This window comes from Hydractinia symbiolongicarpus, chromosome 1 (assembly GCF_029227915.1).
Source record: "Hydractinia symbiolongicarpus strain clone_291-10 chromosome 1, HSymV2.1, whole genome shotgun sequence".
Classification (NCBI taxonomy): domain Eukaryota; kingdom Metazoa; phylum Cnidaria; class Hydrozoa; order Anthoathecata; family Hydractiniidae; genus Hydractinia; species Hydractinia symbiolongicarpus.
Window position 1 is genome coordinate 31055134 of NC_079875.1, and position 15680 is coordinate 31070813.

Genomic DNA, 15680 nt, shown 5'->3' on the forward strand with positions numbered 1-15680 from the left:
AGTTCAACAGACTCAACAACAACAACAATTTGGTAATATTTGATTTAATTCACAGATTTTGGGCCACAAGATGGATTGAGGACGAGGAAGTAGCAACAAGAGCAATTGAATTGTGGGACAATGTTGTCAAAGTTATGTCTTATTGGGAGAGTCTTAGCAAAAGCAAACGGCCAAAGTGCAAATCCTATGATGTTCTATTGGCTGCTTATAAGGACAAACTTATGGTCCCAATGTTTACCTTTTTCAAGAATGTTGCAACGACCCTGAAATGTTACTTGGTTGCTTTCCAATTAGATAATTCAATGGTTCCTTTCTTGAGTGATGTACTTGAGGGAATGACTAGAAAAATCATGAACCTTTTTATTCGTAAGGAGGTTATGACTGAAGCGAATACTCCTCGTAAACTTATTAACATTGATGTTGAAGACGTCCAGAATCGATTGCCAGTTGACATGGTGAACACAGGCACAGCTGTAAAAGCTATCTTGCGGTCAAAAGACATAACAGATAAGGCAATACATCATTTTCGAAAAGATTGTGTAGCTTTTCTAACTAATCTGATATCGAAGCTACAAGAGAGAAGTCCCTTGAAGTATTTTATCGTTCGATGCTCCTCCTCATTATCACCAGTCAATATGGTACATCATGTGTTGCCTTCTGTGGCAGATTCGGCAAAAGAAGAGCTTGAGAAATTCTTGTCATCGCTCTACGCAATCAAGAGTGGATGAATTCCTAAGGCCGTCTTTCAAAGATCAAAAAGCGTTATGGGCCATCTGTAAAGTGATCTTTACATTATCACACAGCCAATCTGCTGTTGAACGGGGATTTAGTATCAATAAAGAACTGTTGATTGAGAATCTTCAAGAGAAATCTATTGTTAGCGAAAGAGTTGTATATGACCACCTACAATCATCCAATGTGGATATGCATGAGTATCAATTGAGTAATGGTCTGTTGAAAAGTTGTAAAGCTGCCAGACAAAGAGGCGGAACACATCATCTGGAAGACCAAAAAAGAAAAGAAATCAACAATGTTAAAAACCATAAGAAAAGATTAATCTCATCCATCAATGCACCGAACATGGATATTGAAAAACTCTGCTACAAGGCTGAAGAATCTGAGAACATGAACTTTTTAGTTAAAGCAAATGCTTTTAGAAGGAAGGTCACCGAAAAGAAAGCTAACATAGCTAACTAGATAAAGCTGTGGAGAAGCTAACTAAGGATCTTCAAAAAGAAAAGTAACGTCAATGTTCACAGACTCTATATAGGATATTAGTTGATATTTGTTGTTTTTCTAGTCTATTTTTTTCTAAAGTTCTGATTTTATATGAATATTCTGTATGAATATATATGTTCTTTATATTTTGACACGATTTTGTTGTTTTTCATCATGTAGAAAAAAGTCATGGAAAAGTCATGGAATTTCTTTTATCAAATTCTGTGGCCACCCTGCTAGCCACTTAACCGTTTCGTTCGCCCCCGCTTCAAGATGGTAGACAATTTTGCCGGAAAATTACGTAATTGTCACGTGACTTTTTTGCCTCGAGAATGGGAAAACCAGATTGCAATGTCATCCGCAAATTGTGTCTGGATCACTTGGCTTGTTGGGATAGGGAGGTAATTAACAAATAATCTATATAAGATAGGGCTCAAACGGCTTCCGTGGGGAACTCCAAAGTTGGGATGGAATGCCATTCCTGCTACCCCATTAACTACTATCCTGATTCATCTATTTGTTAGGAAACGTTTTATCCAAAACAGAGTTTTTTTTATTGATATTCATTTTTTAAAGGTTCCAGATGAGTCCGCTATGCCACACTCTGTCAAAGGCTTTCTCTACATCCAAAAAGATGTCCGTGGTGGTTCTGTTTCTATTAAAGCTTTCTGTTACAAATTGACTAAGTCTGAATATCTGATAATGTCATTTATCATGTTTACTATTTCCTTGCAGGAAATGTTTTCTTCCCTGTTTGGGTAGTCAGAAGGGTCAGCTTTATCGTTCTTTAGCTCATCTTCGATAACTTTTTTTACGTCCGCTGATGCTGGAATACGTCTTAAAATTAACTGTCATTGATAGAATTAAGGAACGCCAATAATCCCTCACCGTATTAGGACTACCCTTTGTATATTTTGTTATTACTAACTCGACTGTCTACCTGTGATTCTTCGTTACCCCCTTTCACTAGGCATTGGATCTTAGACCACAAAAGTACACCAACAAAAGGTACTTATGCTTACGGAAAGCTTCTTTGTGCCTTTTTATATAAATAGCTTTTGCTTTTTCTTATCTACGAATTCGTAATGAATTCCTTATTCTTTAGAGAAGCAAAACCTCTAGAATTTAAATTTTAAGACTTAACTGGTGGAGTTTATCATTGTGCGTGCACTTTGTAATTTTCATCCTTCACTTTAATAAGTATAGGAATAACCCCTATTCAGCTGGCAGCAGATGCACCCGAAAAAATATAATGATAATGATTAAACCTAGTTTTCCGTAAGTACAATGATAATCATTAAAGTTAAGTCGCGAAATACACTAAACGTTCTGTCGTTCTGCGAAGTACACAAGGTAATGTAGAAAATGTTAGAAACCATGGCGAATATCAGCAAACAGGACGACTTTTGTGAAGAAAACCATGCGAAAATGGATAAAAACACTTTTGTATAACGTATATACGTTTTATTTTGTTATATAAGTTGTGTCAGGTATTCTTGTACGTGTTTGTAGTTTAAACCCTGATGTATTTCCCTGATGTATTTCTTTAAGGAACTAAGGCGGACGTCGAATTTACACCATCAGAAGACCTGGCCAGTGCTCGACATGTAACTGGGGCCTAACAATACCAGTGTTCATCTATTTGTTTAAAATTTGTTTCTGCTAAATAAATTTTCTAATTTTCCCCGCCGCTTTAGTTCTTTAATTCTGCCTTATTGGCATCCGTGTAATCAATATATGAATGGATTATTGAACGGGAACTTGTCTCCTATGTTTGCAACCGAAAAATTTACTCGACGTGTAATCAAGAAGAAGAGATTTTATTAAAGTGATGTACATGTTTTTACAATATACGATAAAAGAATCATGAATCTGTGAAAATCAGTGTGTTATTCCCTCTCGCTTTCCCCATCGTACATTAAACAATCAAATTGGTTTAGTTTCAGTTTGTTCGAGCGAACATGTTGTTGTAGTTTGCTCTGGTTATCTACGAATATATAAGTGTTGATATTGGCAATTTGTGTTTCGTTCTTTTAAAAAACTAACTGATTAATGAGATCATCAGTTGATTTCTGCCGTCATTGGAGTTTTTGGCCCCGTCCTAGCACGGACTAATCAATAACTCCTCGTGATAGTGGGCGGCCATACCTTGGTTTAGGTATTCTCATCAGTTAGTAAAAACAATTTTATTTTTTCAACTTACCGTTCTTATTGTCGTGCAACTGAAACAAATTCAAAGGATCGTTTTGATTCATAATGCATATGTATATCTTGCGTATGTATGTCTTGCTACGACAGCTACTGAAGTGAAAAGAGGTCGATTATAAGACATGTGCTGCCATATATAGTTGAAGGGCCGTTTAAACGGGCCGTTGTCGACTGTTGTTCGTGTTTTTCAAAAAAGCGCAATGTGAGTATTAGTTGTTGCCATAGCGATATGGGTTATAATCAATTTAAGAGACCGGTTGCAACTTTGTACTCAGGTCTCTTTTATAAGTAAAACACAATTTAGGATTTCAGTACGTTTTGTGCGTTACGTTTTGTTGAAGATTTGTGTCAACAGGCCGTTCTACAGTATATTTTTGCTTGATATTTTGAGGCACAATGTAGGTGCAAATTGTTGCTATGGTAACAAGAATTTTAGTTGGTTTGAAAAACAGTTTAGATGTCAAGTGTCGTTTAGAAGTTGATTTTGGGCGGGCACATAATTACGTGTCTCTATGTTGTTGGATGGCCGTGGTAACAGACCGTTATTGAATGTCGTTCGATTCGACGAATTGTAAATATTTTTTTCATATCATGAGTACAATAAGTTGCTATGGTGATATGAATTTCTCCTCTTTTTGAGACGTTGTTGTATTTTGTGTTTCAGAATTAACGGTACCTTTGTTCGTTAAACTTCTTCATAAAATGACGGAACAAGTTAGTTCCCAGTACCTTTTCATTAAAGGTAAAGTGACAAACAGTGACGTGCTTATTACTGACGAAATAAGTGATCATGACACGCCATATATTCTACTTAGCATTAAAAAAGAACGTTTCGAACCGCGATATAAATTCGTTCATGACGAAAAAAATCTGGATATGAATTCCTATATCGACGATTTTCCAAAATTACCATTTAGTTTGATATTTACATTCGATGATCCAGATGAACAAATAGATACACTGAATCATCTCATATTATCCTGTATTGAACGTCATGCCCCACTGAAGCGAGTAAAGCTAACACGCCCGATCGCTCCGTGGATGAAAGACCCTGCCATCCAAGACAGTCGAAACCAACTGGAATTTTATCGTAAAAAAGCCCAACAAGATCCAAATTACAAAAATGACTATAAAGAAAAACGCACTAATTATCGAAAGACATTGAAGGAAATAAAAAACTCGTTCTTCAAGAAATCGTTATCGTCAAAGGATCAAAAATCTGTCTGGAATACTATTCATCGTATTCTGAGCAATCAAAAAACACGAATCAAACACGATCCTTCAGAAATGAATGAATATTTTAGCAATCTAGCAGCAAACCTAACTGGGAAATCAAACGTCGAGTCTACATTACCAGATGATATCAAAACTACTGAAAACGAACAATCGTTCAAAATTCAACATACTACTTACAATGAAATAAATAAAATACTAAAAAACCTCAAGAATGACTGCTCCAGTGGTCATGGCAATATTCCAATACGATTTATCAAGCCAGTATCAGAATTCATAACATCCCCTCTGGTCCATATTATTAACAATTGCATCAACAAAGAAATATTTCCCCAGCAATGGAAGATTGCTCGTGTTTGCCCAATACCAAAGATCGACACACCAATTAGCACAAAGGACTATCGTCCAATCTCAGTACTGCCAGTATTGTCAAAAATCTACGAGAGAGTAATCTTATCTCAGTTATGTGAATTCATCGAAAGTAATCAACTTTACAATGAAACACAATCCGGTTTTCGCAAAGGTCATACGACTACCACATTGATGCTTAAGCTTCGTGACGACATAAAAAAAGCAATGGCGAAAAGTGAAGTGACACTCTCTATCCTCATCGATTACTCCAAAGCTTTCGACACGATTGATCACAAAAATCTGCTGCTGAAACTACGTGATATGAATTTTTCATTTCGTGCTTTAAAGATATTATCAAGTTATCTGAAAGATAGGAAACAATACGTTCAAATTGAAGACAAAATTTCATCTTTAAAATCAATGTTTTACGGTGTACCACAGGGTAGCATACTTGGCCCTGTCCTGTTTAACCTCTACGTCATCGAGTTATCAAATCAAATCAACTCCGCCAGTATCCAATATGCTGATGATACAACATTATATAAACACTGCAAAGTCAGAGATCTATTTCAATCAATCAAAGATATGGAAAAGGATGTAGATAACCTTCTAGCTTGGTCAAAAGAAAACAATCTCTTGTTCAACAGTGACAAGCTTAAGTTAATCATATTCCATTCTAAGCGACTGAGAGCATTTGATTCTGACCGAAGCTATCTTTGTCGTTGTGCTGGTATGTCAATCGAGCAGGAAAAAAATGTTAAGTTACTTGGCATTCAATTCGATCAAAATCTATCATGGACCTGCCATATAAACAATGTTATAAAATCCTCGCACTCAACACTACGTGCTCTACGAAAGTTTAGTCGTTTCACACCTTTCCATGTACGCAAAACCTTGGCGGAAACGTTGATCTTATCAAGGATAAGTTACGGTAATGTTGTCTTCTCGCAAATACCTGATTATCTGATATGTCGGCTACAAAAGATCCAAAACATGGCTGCTGGTTACGTTCTCCGCCGTTATGCTAATCTGCAAGAAGTCACGAATCTAAAATGGCTTCCCGTAAAAGAACATATTGAATTCAGTATAAGTAAACTTGTACACAAATCGAGAATTGATAACAACCATCCAAGCTATCTAAACGTAGAGTTTGTTATACCAACACGAAATTTGAGATCTTCTACGAAGGAGCCTCTTGTTAAAAATGTTGCAAATTGCACTTTTCAAAACCAAGCACGGTGTTACGATGAAATCCCGGATAGTATAAAAATTATTGAAACTCTAGAAAAATTTACTAAAGAAGCAAAACAATTTTATCTAAATAAGGCAGTCGCTAGAGTCTTGTCTGTTTGAATTCTGTTCGCCGAAGTTTGGGTGCCAATATTCTATCGACCTGTTCACAATCTACCCTTACTCATTTCAGCTTGTGTTTACTTTTGCCTTTTCTCCATTTGCGACTAGCCAAGTATATATATGAAATATTTTTTTTTTTTTTTTTTTTTTTCATAATTCAATTAGTTTATTTTATATTTTCTTACTTCCAAGGCCATTTATCGTTTTCTCTGTGTTTTTTTTATAGTTACTCCTATCTAGGTTGATTCCAATATCGTCTCTATTTATCTTGTCGATTCGAGTGTTTCAATTTCTTTCGAGCCTTTCAAGTTTATTTTTAATTTTGCTTTTCATCGCGGTTTTTATAATGTATATATATAAAAAGATAATTTTTTTTTTTTTTTTTTTTTTTTTTTTGAACAATTATTTATTCTTTATTTATAGTTTATTTATATTTTCCTTACTTTCAAGGCCATTTATCGTTTTCTCTGCTTTTTGTCTAGTTACAATTTAGGTTGATTCCATATATCGTTTCTTAATTTCTCGTCGATTCGAGCGTTTCAATTTCTTTCAAGCCTTTTCTGTTTTTCTCATCGCGGTTTTCTTTTTTATTTAATGTATATAAAAAAATTTATTTTTTGAACACTTATTTATTCTTAATCTATAATTTTTTTCATTTTTATATTTCATTTTAGGGAGAAGAACAATTTTGTACAAAATTGAACCCAAATAAATGTTAATAATAATAATAATAATAAGGTATTGTGATGTTGTGTTTTATAACGGTGTATATCAAGTTTCCCTGTTATAATAGAGTGGGTAATGGGGGAAGAAAGTTGCTCTTATATAAAGAAAGTTACGCTTATAAAAAACACAGTTTATATCAATGATGGTATTTCCTTCGTACTTCTAAAAAAGTTCATATTCTAATTACAAGCATGATTCAGCCGCCAGAGATTTAGTCACCAGTCCCCAATTTCGTCCGGACAAGGTGGTCCTGGATGTTTTTGTGTCTTGTGTATGCAATAAAAGGTTTGTTTGGAAAAACTTTATGCAGTTCTCTGTCGTTTATAATGATTGACCAATGTTTCTTGAAAATATTTTTCACAGGAATAAACGCTCTATGATAAGGGATGATAAAGGGCAAAATGTCATTTTTATGGACGCCGCTGCTTATTTCGTCGATTTTGCTCCGTTTCTTTTTGTTATTAATTTTTCTCTCGTTGGCGTTGTAGTTGTTTTTATTTTCTTTGAGTTTCTTTATGTTATTGTTTAGTACGTCCTCCTGGTTCATTTTTAAAACTTGTTTAAAAGTTGAGTTGACCATACGGAACTTATAGCCCCTCAATAGTAAGTTGCTTTTAAGTTGGTCCAACTCTTTTCGAAGTAGTATATTATCTTTTGTTATCATACGATAGCGCAGGGCTTGTGAGTAAACAATACTCTGTTTTGTGTGATATGGATGGTAGCAGTTGTGGTGCAATAAGGTTCGTGTGTCAGTAGGTTTGATGTATAGCTTTGTTTTGAGGTCTCCCGTTTCTGGATCAAGATAGACAGTGGTATCCAGAAAATCTATTTCCTCGATAGAAAATTTATAAGTAAACTTTATTGTTGGGTGTACTGAATTAAGGTACGTAAAGAACTCCTTGAGTTTGTTTTCTCCATGCTCCCATATGAAAAAAATGTAATCTAAGAAGCGGAGGTAAATCGTAAGAAGGCCTGGAAACTTTTTACATATGTGTGTTTCTTCAAACAAGCCGAGAAAAAGAGATGCATATGGTGGTGCAACCTTCGTTCCCATAGCAGTTCCTATTAGTTGTAGAAAAATTTCGTCAAGGAACTGAAAATAGTTGTTTTCCAAAATAAAGGAGAACAGTACGCGTGTAACTTGTTCGTTTGGTGTAAAGTTTGGTAGTTGATGCTGAAAAATTTTCATGAAGTGTATACACGCGTCCACACCTTCTTTGTGTGGTATGTTGGTATAAAGCGACGTAACATCTGCCGACACTAAAATAGCATTTTTCTTTATTTTTGGTAGGTTATTTATGCGTGTGATAAAGTGTTTTGTATCCTTTATATAGGATTTCAGCTTGGGTAGGAGTGGTTGTAAACAAAGATTTAAAAATTCTAATATGTTTTCCGTAGGTGAATTCACAGCTGATACAATTGGTCTACCAGGGTTGCCATCCTTGTGAATTTCAGGTAATATATAAAAAAGTGGCATTCGGATGAGGCTGGTAGGTGTTATGAATTTCGCTGTGTTTTTATCTATTTTGTGATGATAGAGTAAAGTTTCAATAAAGCTGTGTATGTTTGTAATAAGATCCTTTGTCGGATCAGCCGAGATCTTTGAATAGTACGTTTTATTGTCAAGGTGCTTGCGTACTTTTTCAACGTAATCATATTTATTCATGATGACGATTGAGCCACCATTATCGGCTTTTTTAATTACTATGTCTTTGTTTTTTGAAAGGTTTTTTAGACTTTTGTATTCTTCGAGAGTGCAGTTGTATTTATCTTTCAGGAGGGGGAATCGTTAATGAACATTTCAATATCAGCATGGATGGAGTTGATATATTTTAGGAGTGTTGTGTTTTTAGGTTTAGGTGCCATCCAGTCAGACCGACGGTGAAGACCTGCTTGAGGTCGCGGGTTCTGATAAAAATAATATTTTGTGTACATGCGGTTTCGTAATTTATTGAGCGCTAACGTAAGGTGTTCGCGAGAGTTAACATATGTAGATGTTTGAACATATTTGAGCCCTTTATTTAGAATGGAGTGGTCATGGTTGGTTAAAGTAATATTTGAGAGATTGACAACAAGGTTATTTGTTTGTTTATGTTTTATTTTATTATAGACAAGATTTCCGTAGTCTATCTTTGATAATATCAGTGCTTCAGCGAGATTCTTTCTCACGTGAAAAGGTGCCAAACGTTTCAATCGCTTTAATGTCGAAATCGTAGCGTATGATGATCTAATGATGTTATTCACATGTGTAGACCACGTCATATGTTCATCGAATGTTATGCCCAGTATTTTGAGAGAGGATACCCGCTCAATCTCAGCACCATTACTATGGAATTTGAATAAGTTACTGAAGTTTAAATTGTTTATACAGCTTAACTGGCTTGTCGAGTACATAATTGATTTTGTCTTTATGGAATTAAACATCAGATTGTTTATCTTTGACCATGTTGTTATTTGGTTAATGTCACTTTGAAGCTTTGCTGTTGCGATATCCATTTCTTTTAGTTTGAAGTGTATGTAAAGATTTGTGTCATCTGCGTACTGGATAGAATTACACGACGAATTCAACGATAGGTCAGAGACATAGATGTTGAACAAGATCGGACCAAGAATAGATCCCTGGGGAACACCGTATTTGATCAGCAAGGTGTCCGATTTTTTGTCATCAATTTGCACAAACTGCTGGCGATTTGACAAATAGTTAGAGATCAAATTGATGAATGCAGGAGACATTTGGAGTTTCTTCAACTTATTAATCAGAACGTCATATTTCACAGTATCAAATGCTTTGGAGTAATCTGCTGACACTGATAAAGTTACTTCACCTCTTTGCATAGCCTTCAAAATGTCGTCCTTTAATTTTAAGAGTATCGTGATGCACGAGTGACCTTTGCGAAAACCAGATTGAGTTGAAGCGTAAATGTTATATCTATCAATGAAGTCACAAAGCTGTGATAAAATGACTTTCTCATATACTTTCGACAGTACAGGAAGTATTGATATTGGACGAAAATCTTCTAGTTGTGAAGCACCTGGAACTTTAGGTACCGGACAGATACGTGATTTCTTCCAGCATGTTGGAAATACGTTTGCATCGATGCAGTTATTCAAAATCTTTGTTAGGACTGGCGACAATTGGGCTGCGACTGGTTTTATGAATTTCGCTGGTATGTTATCACCGCCAGTAGAGCAATCACTTCTCAATGAATTCAAATGTTTGAGAACATCCTCTTGGGTAGCGTGACGAAGGTCAAATAAATCCATTGCCGGTACAGCCTCATCATTCATGGTGGGAGAAATGTTTAACTCATTTGTATTGCTTAACTTTATTGCAATGGAATTGAAATAATCATTGATGGTATCGGGATTCTGCCTGATTTGTTTGAACTGTGGTTTAATAATAGTTCTTATGGTTTTCCATACTTCCTTTGAACGGTTACTTGATAAAGCCTTTTGATAGAAGGTTCTTCTAGAGTGTTTGATAGCCTTCTTCAATTTATTTCTCGTTTCAACATACTCATGTTTAGCCTCTCTGTCATCACAAGATTTTAATTCACTACGAAGTTCATCAAGTTTCAGTTTCGACGATACAATGGATGGGTCCTTCATCCAGGGAGCTGGTGGTCGTGTAAATTTACACCTTTTCAAAGGAGCATGGCTATTAATGCAGGACAGTATGACTTCATTCATAACATACAGTTGATCTTCCGGATCATCAAAAGTATCTATCAAGGAAAAAGGAATCTTCTCGATATCACTAATATATTCATCGATGTTCAACTGCTTCTCGTCACGTATAAATTTGTATCGTTTTTCGAATTTATCCTTTTTGATATTCATAACGATATGCGGGGCATCATGGTCAGAAATTTCATCGCACAATAAAACGTTCTCACTAACTACCTTTTCCGGTATATTACTAATAACATGATCAATAAGGGATGTCGATTTTCGGGTTGGTTTTGTAATATGTTGTTTTAGGTCATAAGTCATAAGTGTATCTTGATATAATTCGATTGTGGATTTATCACCTTGTAATAAGTCGATATTGAAGTCACCTGTAATTATGATAATACCGTCCCATTTTGCGGTGATGTGACGCAAAAGAATATCAAATCGTTCTAGCCAATCTTTTTTTTCTCTTTCTATAGAAGATGGCTGATAAAATGTTCCAACTAGATATGAGTAATTTTTATTTCTACCTTTCACTTCGATCCAGACATGTTCGATAGAATTGTCGAGTTTGGTTATGTCGTCTCTAGTTTTGTAAATAAGTTCGTCCTTGATGTACATTCCAACACCACCTCCTCGTTTATCAGTTCTGTTTTTATATTCAAATTGGTATCCTGGAATGTTTACATAATCAATCAATACCTGATTATTTTTTAACCATGTCTCGGACAACGTGATTATGTCAAATTTATGACATTCGAGCATGTATGAGAACTCGTCAAATGTGCTCGGTAAGGATTGCGTATTTAGATGGCAAATTTTCGTATGTTTTGGATTGCTTGGTATGGTTATTAATTCCTCGTATTCACCACCATCACTCAGAATAGATGAGTACAATGCGCAAACATCACGTACATTCGAAAAGGGAAGCACAGTAAAATGGCAATCTGAACAGGTCCAATATTTCGGAATTCTACCATTGAGTACTAAATTTGATTGGTTCAAACAAGCAGCGTGAGTGGTTTCCCAGCATGTATCACAAATGAATCGTCTTTGATTGCATTTAACACATTTCTCACAGATTGAACAAGATGGAGCTTTCAATCCGCGTTGGAGTGCGGGACCAGGATTGCTTTCAACATCGCCACTCATTACAAGTTGTTGCGTGGCACAGTGGTTAGCATAATACAATACACGAGATTTACATCTTTTCACTTTTCCGCCATTAGGGGTTTGCGATATAGTATGCTGTTGATCAGTGATAGCAAAATCTGACCCATCGCGATAATTAAATATCAATAGAACTAAAATAATCTGAAAACACTTGAACTCCATCGTAGATGATTTGTTGCGTGAAGAAAATTATGACAAACTTTTTCGTTTACGTTATTTTACTTTCCATGAGTCAAAAACTGTAATTCTGTAGACAACCAACGATCATAAACCCACTGAATAATAATATCAAATACCAGCTAAATCAATATTAATAGCTGCAAGTTCGTGAGTGATTAAATAAGTAATATCGTATCAAAGAACACAAGTAAATCCAGCTCTTGTAAAAAACACGTCCGACCTCAAACACGTCCGACCTCAATGTTTGTTACGTAATGAAATATCTGAGGGTATTGCGATCGCAAATGTAGCAAAGTAAGATCTATCGGTCGAGATGTGTTTTAACACAGGACTTTTATGTTTGAAAGGATGAATAATAGTAACTTTGAACGAAGTATCTTTTTCAATTGCATACCAGACTACCAACACACATGTAAGTATCACGCCAAATATGATAGATAGATAGATGTGCATATTTGACATGGCCAGCCTCACAAATATTGAGGGATATGCCCTGTCTATTATTTCCAGGAGGGACCATGGCTTAGATGGAGAGTCATAGGGTATTTAATGCTCATTTTGAGCTACGCAGACCCAATTAGAGCCCGTGTTCTACTAGAAAACTTCCGGCAACATCCAACAACCCACACAGTGTGCAATCTTCCCAATTTCCCTTACATGGCTTCGGTTAACCCGGGGCTATGGTAACATTCACTCCCCCATTTTGAATCGCCGTCAAGAGGAATCGAACCCCCGTCTCTCGCACAGAGTACGAGAGCTATAACCACTAATCTACGGCACCACAACACCGTAACCTTGCTGATGTATGTATGAGATGTTCATGTTGTATTTGGATTGCAAGAACTTCAAGTGAAGGGAATCAAGATGGATTTATCTCCATTTTCTCCACACCAACGGTGCTTGATTCCTCCAAAAACAAAAACCTTGCCACAGAAACAAAAAGAACTTACTGTAAGAGCAACCTGTCTGAAAAGCCTTTCCCATATTTGCCTACCAACAAGACTGCATCAATAACTCTGGGTAATACGTGCTACACCATTTCTATTTTTGCAAGCATTAAGTGTTACTCCTACTCAGTTACAATGTGCATCTGAGTCCTCTGATGTTCCTTTTCTCTCCAAGTAGGTTTTAGTGTCATATATCGTGAAGTTTAAGTAATAAGTATTTTCTTTTCAAAAACAGAAAACAATTGTGTCAATTTAGAAACTAAATTATTTTTTACCTCTTATTTTTACAAAACAAAAATAAAGAGTTCAGCTCACTCTTCTCTGGTAACTTAAAAGTTTGCAAGAGGGCTTGCTTTACGACCCCGCTTATTACCCCAGTTCAGTAAGGTGCCCAAGTTCAATAACTTGCCATGCAGGCATGACAACCCTGGTGTCCTTAGTCAAAATATTTACAGTCTGCTCCTGTCATGACAACCTCCTGTGTAAGGCTGAGTGTTGGGGCCCTGTAACACATGTGAAAAGCTACCTCCTGTGCGCTAGAGTCACAAGTTCTGGCGCAACGGAGTTTTATTGAATTCTTTTTTATATTACATATTTTTGAGATATACGTTTTTTCTATTTGTGTTTGTTTTGTAACCAGTCCGTTTATGTTGTTAGCTCTGTCTTCTGTCGAATCGTTTGTGATTGAAGGATTGTTTTTTCTCTTCAGGATTTTCTAAGAGAATAGTTATAGGTCCAAGTTGGGCAGTACTGATGCTTGTAATAAGCAAGAAAGTGTATTCATCATCTTCTGGGAGCCTAATCGCAATTTTATTTACATCCACTGTCCGTAAAGACAAGATACTTCAGTGCAGCCTACTGTATTGTAAACCTTTTTATTTCACGCATACATATCATTACTGTTACTATTACCTATTATTACCTATTATTACCTAATTACCTATTCAGGTTCTAATGATACTGTTATCAATGAGGGTCCTATGAAAAGTGTCTAGTACATTCATGGTATTCTGGGTTGCCTTTGCTGGGTTCTAAGTCTGCCTTTATAAGGGGTGGTTTTTTGGTCAGCGCAAGCATTACGATACGATTTTTTAAGTGTCCATGTCTAAGGACGGGAAGCTTTTTTGTTTCCAGTTTTGCTGCTTTTCAGTCTTAGTCACAACCTTTCTAAGGGCTGGGTGCCAAGTCTACCTTTCTTAGCCCTGGGCTCTGTGTCAGTAGGTATAAGCAACAACAATATGATTTGTCGTTGTCTACTCTTCTTTTTCCAACGTTTAACGAAAGTTATTGGTTTTGGCGGCTGGTCTCAATGAATGTGGCTGGTGTCTTGCAGGAGGCAGGGGATGCTTACTTAAAAAGTGTTTAAAAAGTAAACGCTTTTCGAATGCTCTTGATATATTGCTGAAATGGTTGTATGTTGCCCCTCAATAGCTGCTTACTATCTGAAAATATAGTTATTATTTAAAAAAGTATTATACTAACTCAGATAAACGCTGCTTGAGGTTATTTAAAGGTGGGACTTATTTGTTAGAAATAATTTAATCGGAAAGAAAGTTTTAAGAAACTACCTGTCTCAATATCTATTAAGTTTTTTCCAACATTTGTAACACTAAGCAATGCCAATGGTGATTGGTACACTTCCTTGTTCATCTGGGCGGAGTGGCCCATGTGCTTGTAAAACAGCTCTCTATCAGTCTCTGCAATATCCAAACTAGCGTAAATGGTGCTGACTCTATGGCGATTGTTGGTCCAATTTATAAGCTCTGGTTTTTTCAATGCTGTTACTTTAGAACATACACCTTTGAGAGCATGCCACCCAGAAAATTGTACGTCTGAGAGCTGTGTACTTGCAAATAAAAAATCATTATCCTTAGCAACTCCAGCACTTTTTCTAAAATTGACTCTGGAGAGATGCTGCATGGCTTTAACTGTGTCATTTGGAACTATCATTGACACAATGTGTTTATTTCCTTTTCCAGCTAAATAGGCAATTTTTAATGATTTGACAAGCATTCGGTCCGATAGAGTTAACGTTTGTAGCCTTTGTTGATCAATCCATCCATCCTTTTCTGCTTCATCCCACTCACTGAGTAAAAGACGACCTACCTCTCCTCCCTGTCTTGCATTTAGAAGAGTCAGACGTACCATGGTGACATTACGAAGTTCTATAAAGGTTGATGGTGTCATCAGAGTGTACTCATTTGTTAAATGTTTGATGCGGTTTGACGTGAAAGCATGGAGTTTCTTTATATCTTCTTCTAGTGGTAACTGGCATGGTTTTCTTGTCTTCCTCAGCTTTTCGTTCTCCAATAAATATTGCGCACTAGTGAGAAATGTATCCTCGCTCGACTTAACTGATTTTAAAAATGAATCAATCTCATTTGATAGATTCTCTTTCTTCTCAATAAAAAAGCGGTCACGTAGCCTTTTACAAGATTTAATTATAAGATAATAGGCTTTATGCCTAAGACCAGCCTTCATCTTTCCAGTCTCACGTTGAGTTATCATCTCCACCACATCACACAAATGGTGAAAGTTCTCGCGGCAAAATAAATCGATAACGTTACCATTAGTGCCCATAAAGCCTGCAAACGATATTGCAGCCTTATACATTTGGGC

The 15680-nt window shown here is 36.1% G+C and overlaps 2 protein-coding genes across 2 annotated transcripts in view; both read right to left on the reverse strand.

Annotated features, from left to right (window-relative positions):
• Positions 1-15680, reverse strand: part of LOC130630112 (uncharacterized) — a 34082-nt gene that overhangs the window by 18311 nt on the left and 91 nt on the right. Inside the window, exon 2 of the mRNA XM_057443513.1 lies at positions 14002-15646. Coding sequence (XP_057299496.1) covers positions 14589-15646 — 1058 coding nt within the window. The 3' untranslated portion in view covers positions 14002-14588. The remainder of the gene's footprint in view (positions 1-14001; positions 15647-15680) is intronic.
• LOC130630091 (uncharacterized) lies at positions 7301-8755 on the reverse strand. Its single transcript, XM_057443492.1, has one exon. The coding sequence runs from the start codon at positions 8753-8755 to the stop codon at positions 7301-7303; it is 1455 nt and encodes a 484-aa protein (XP_057299475.1).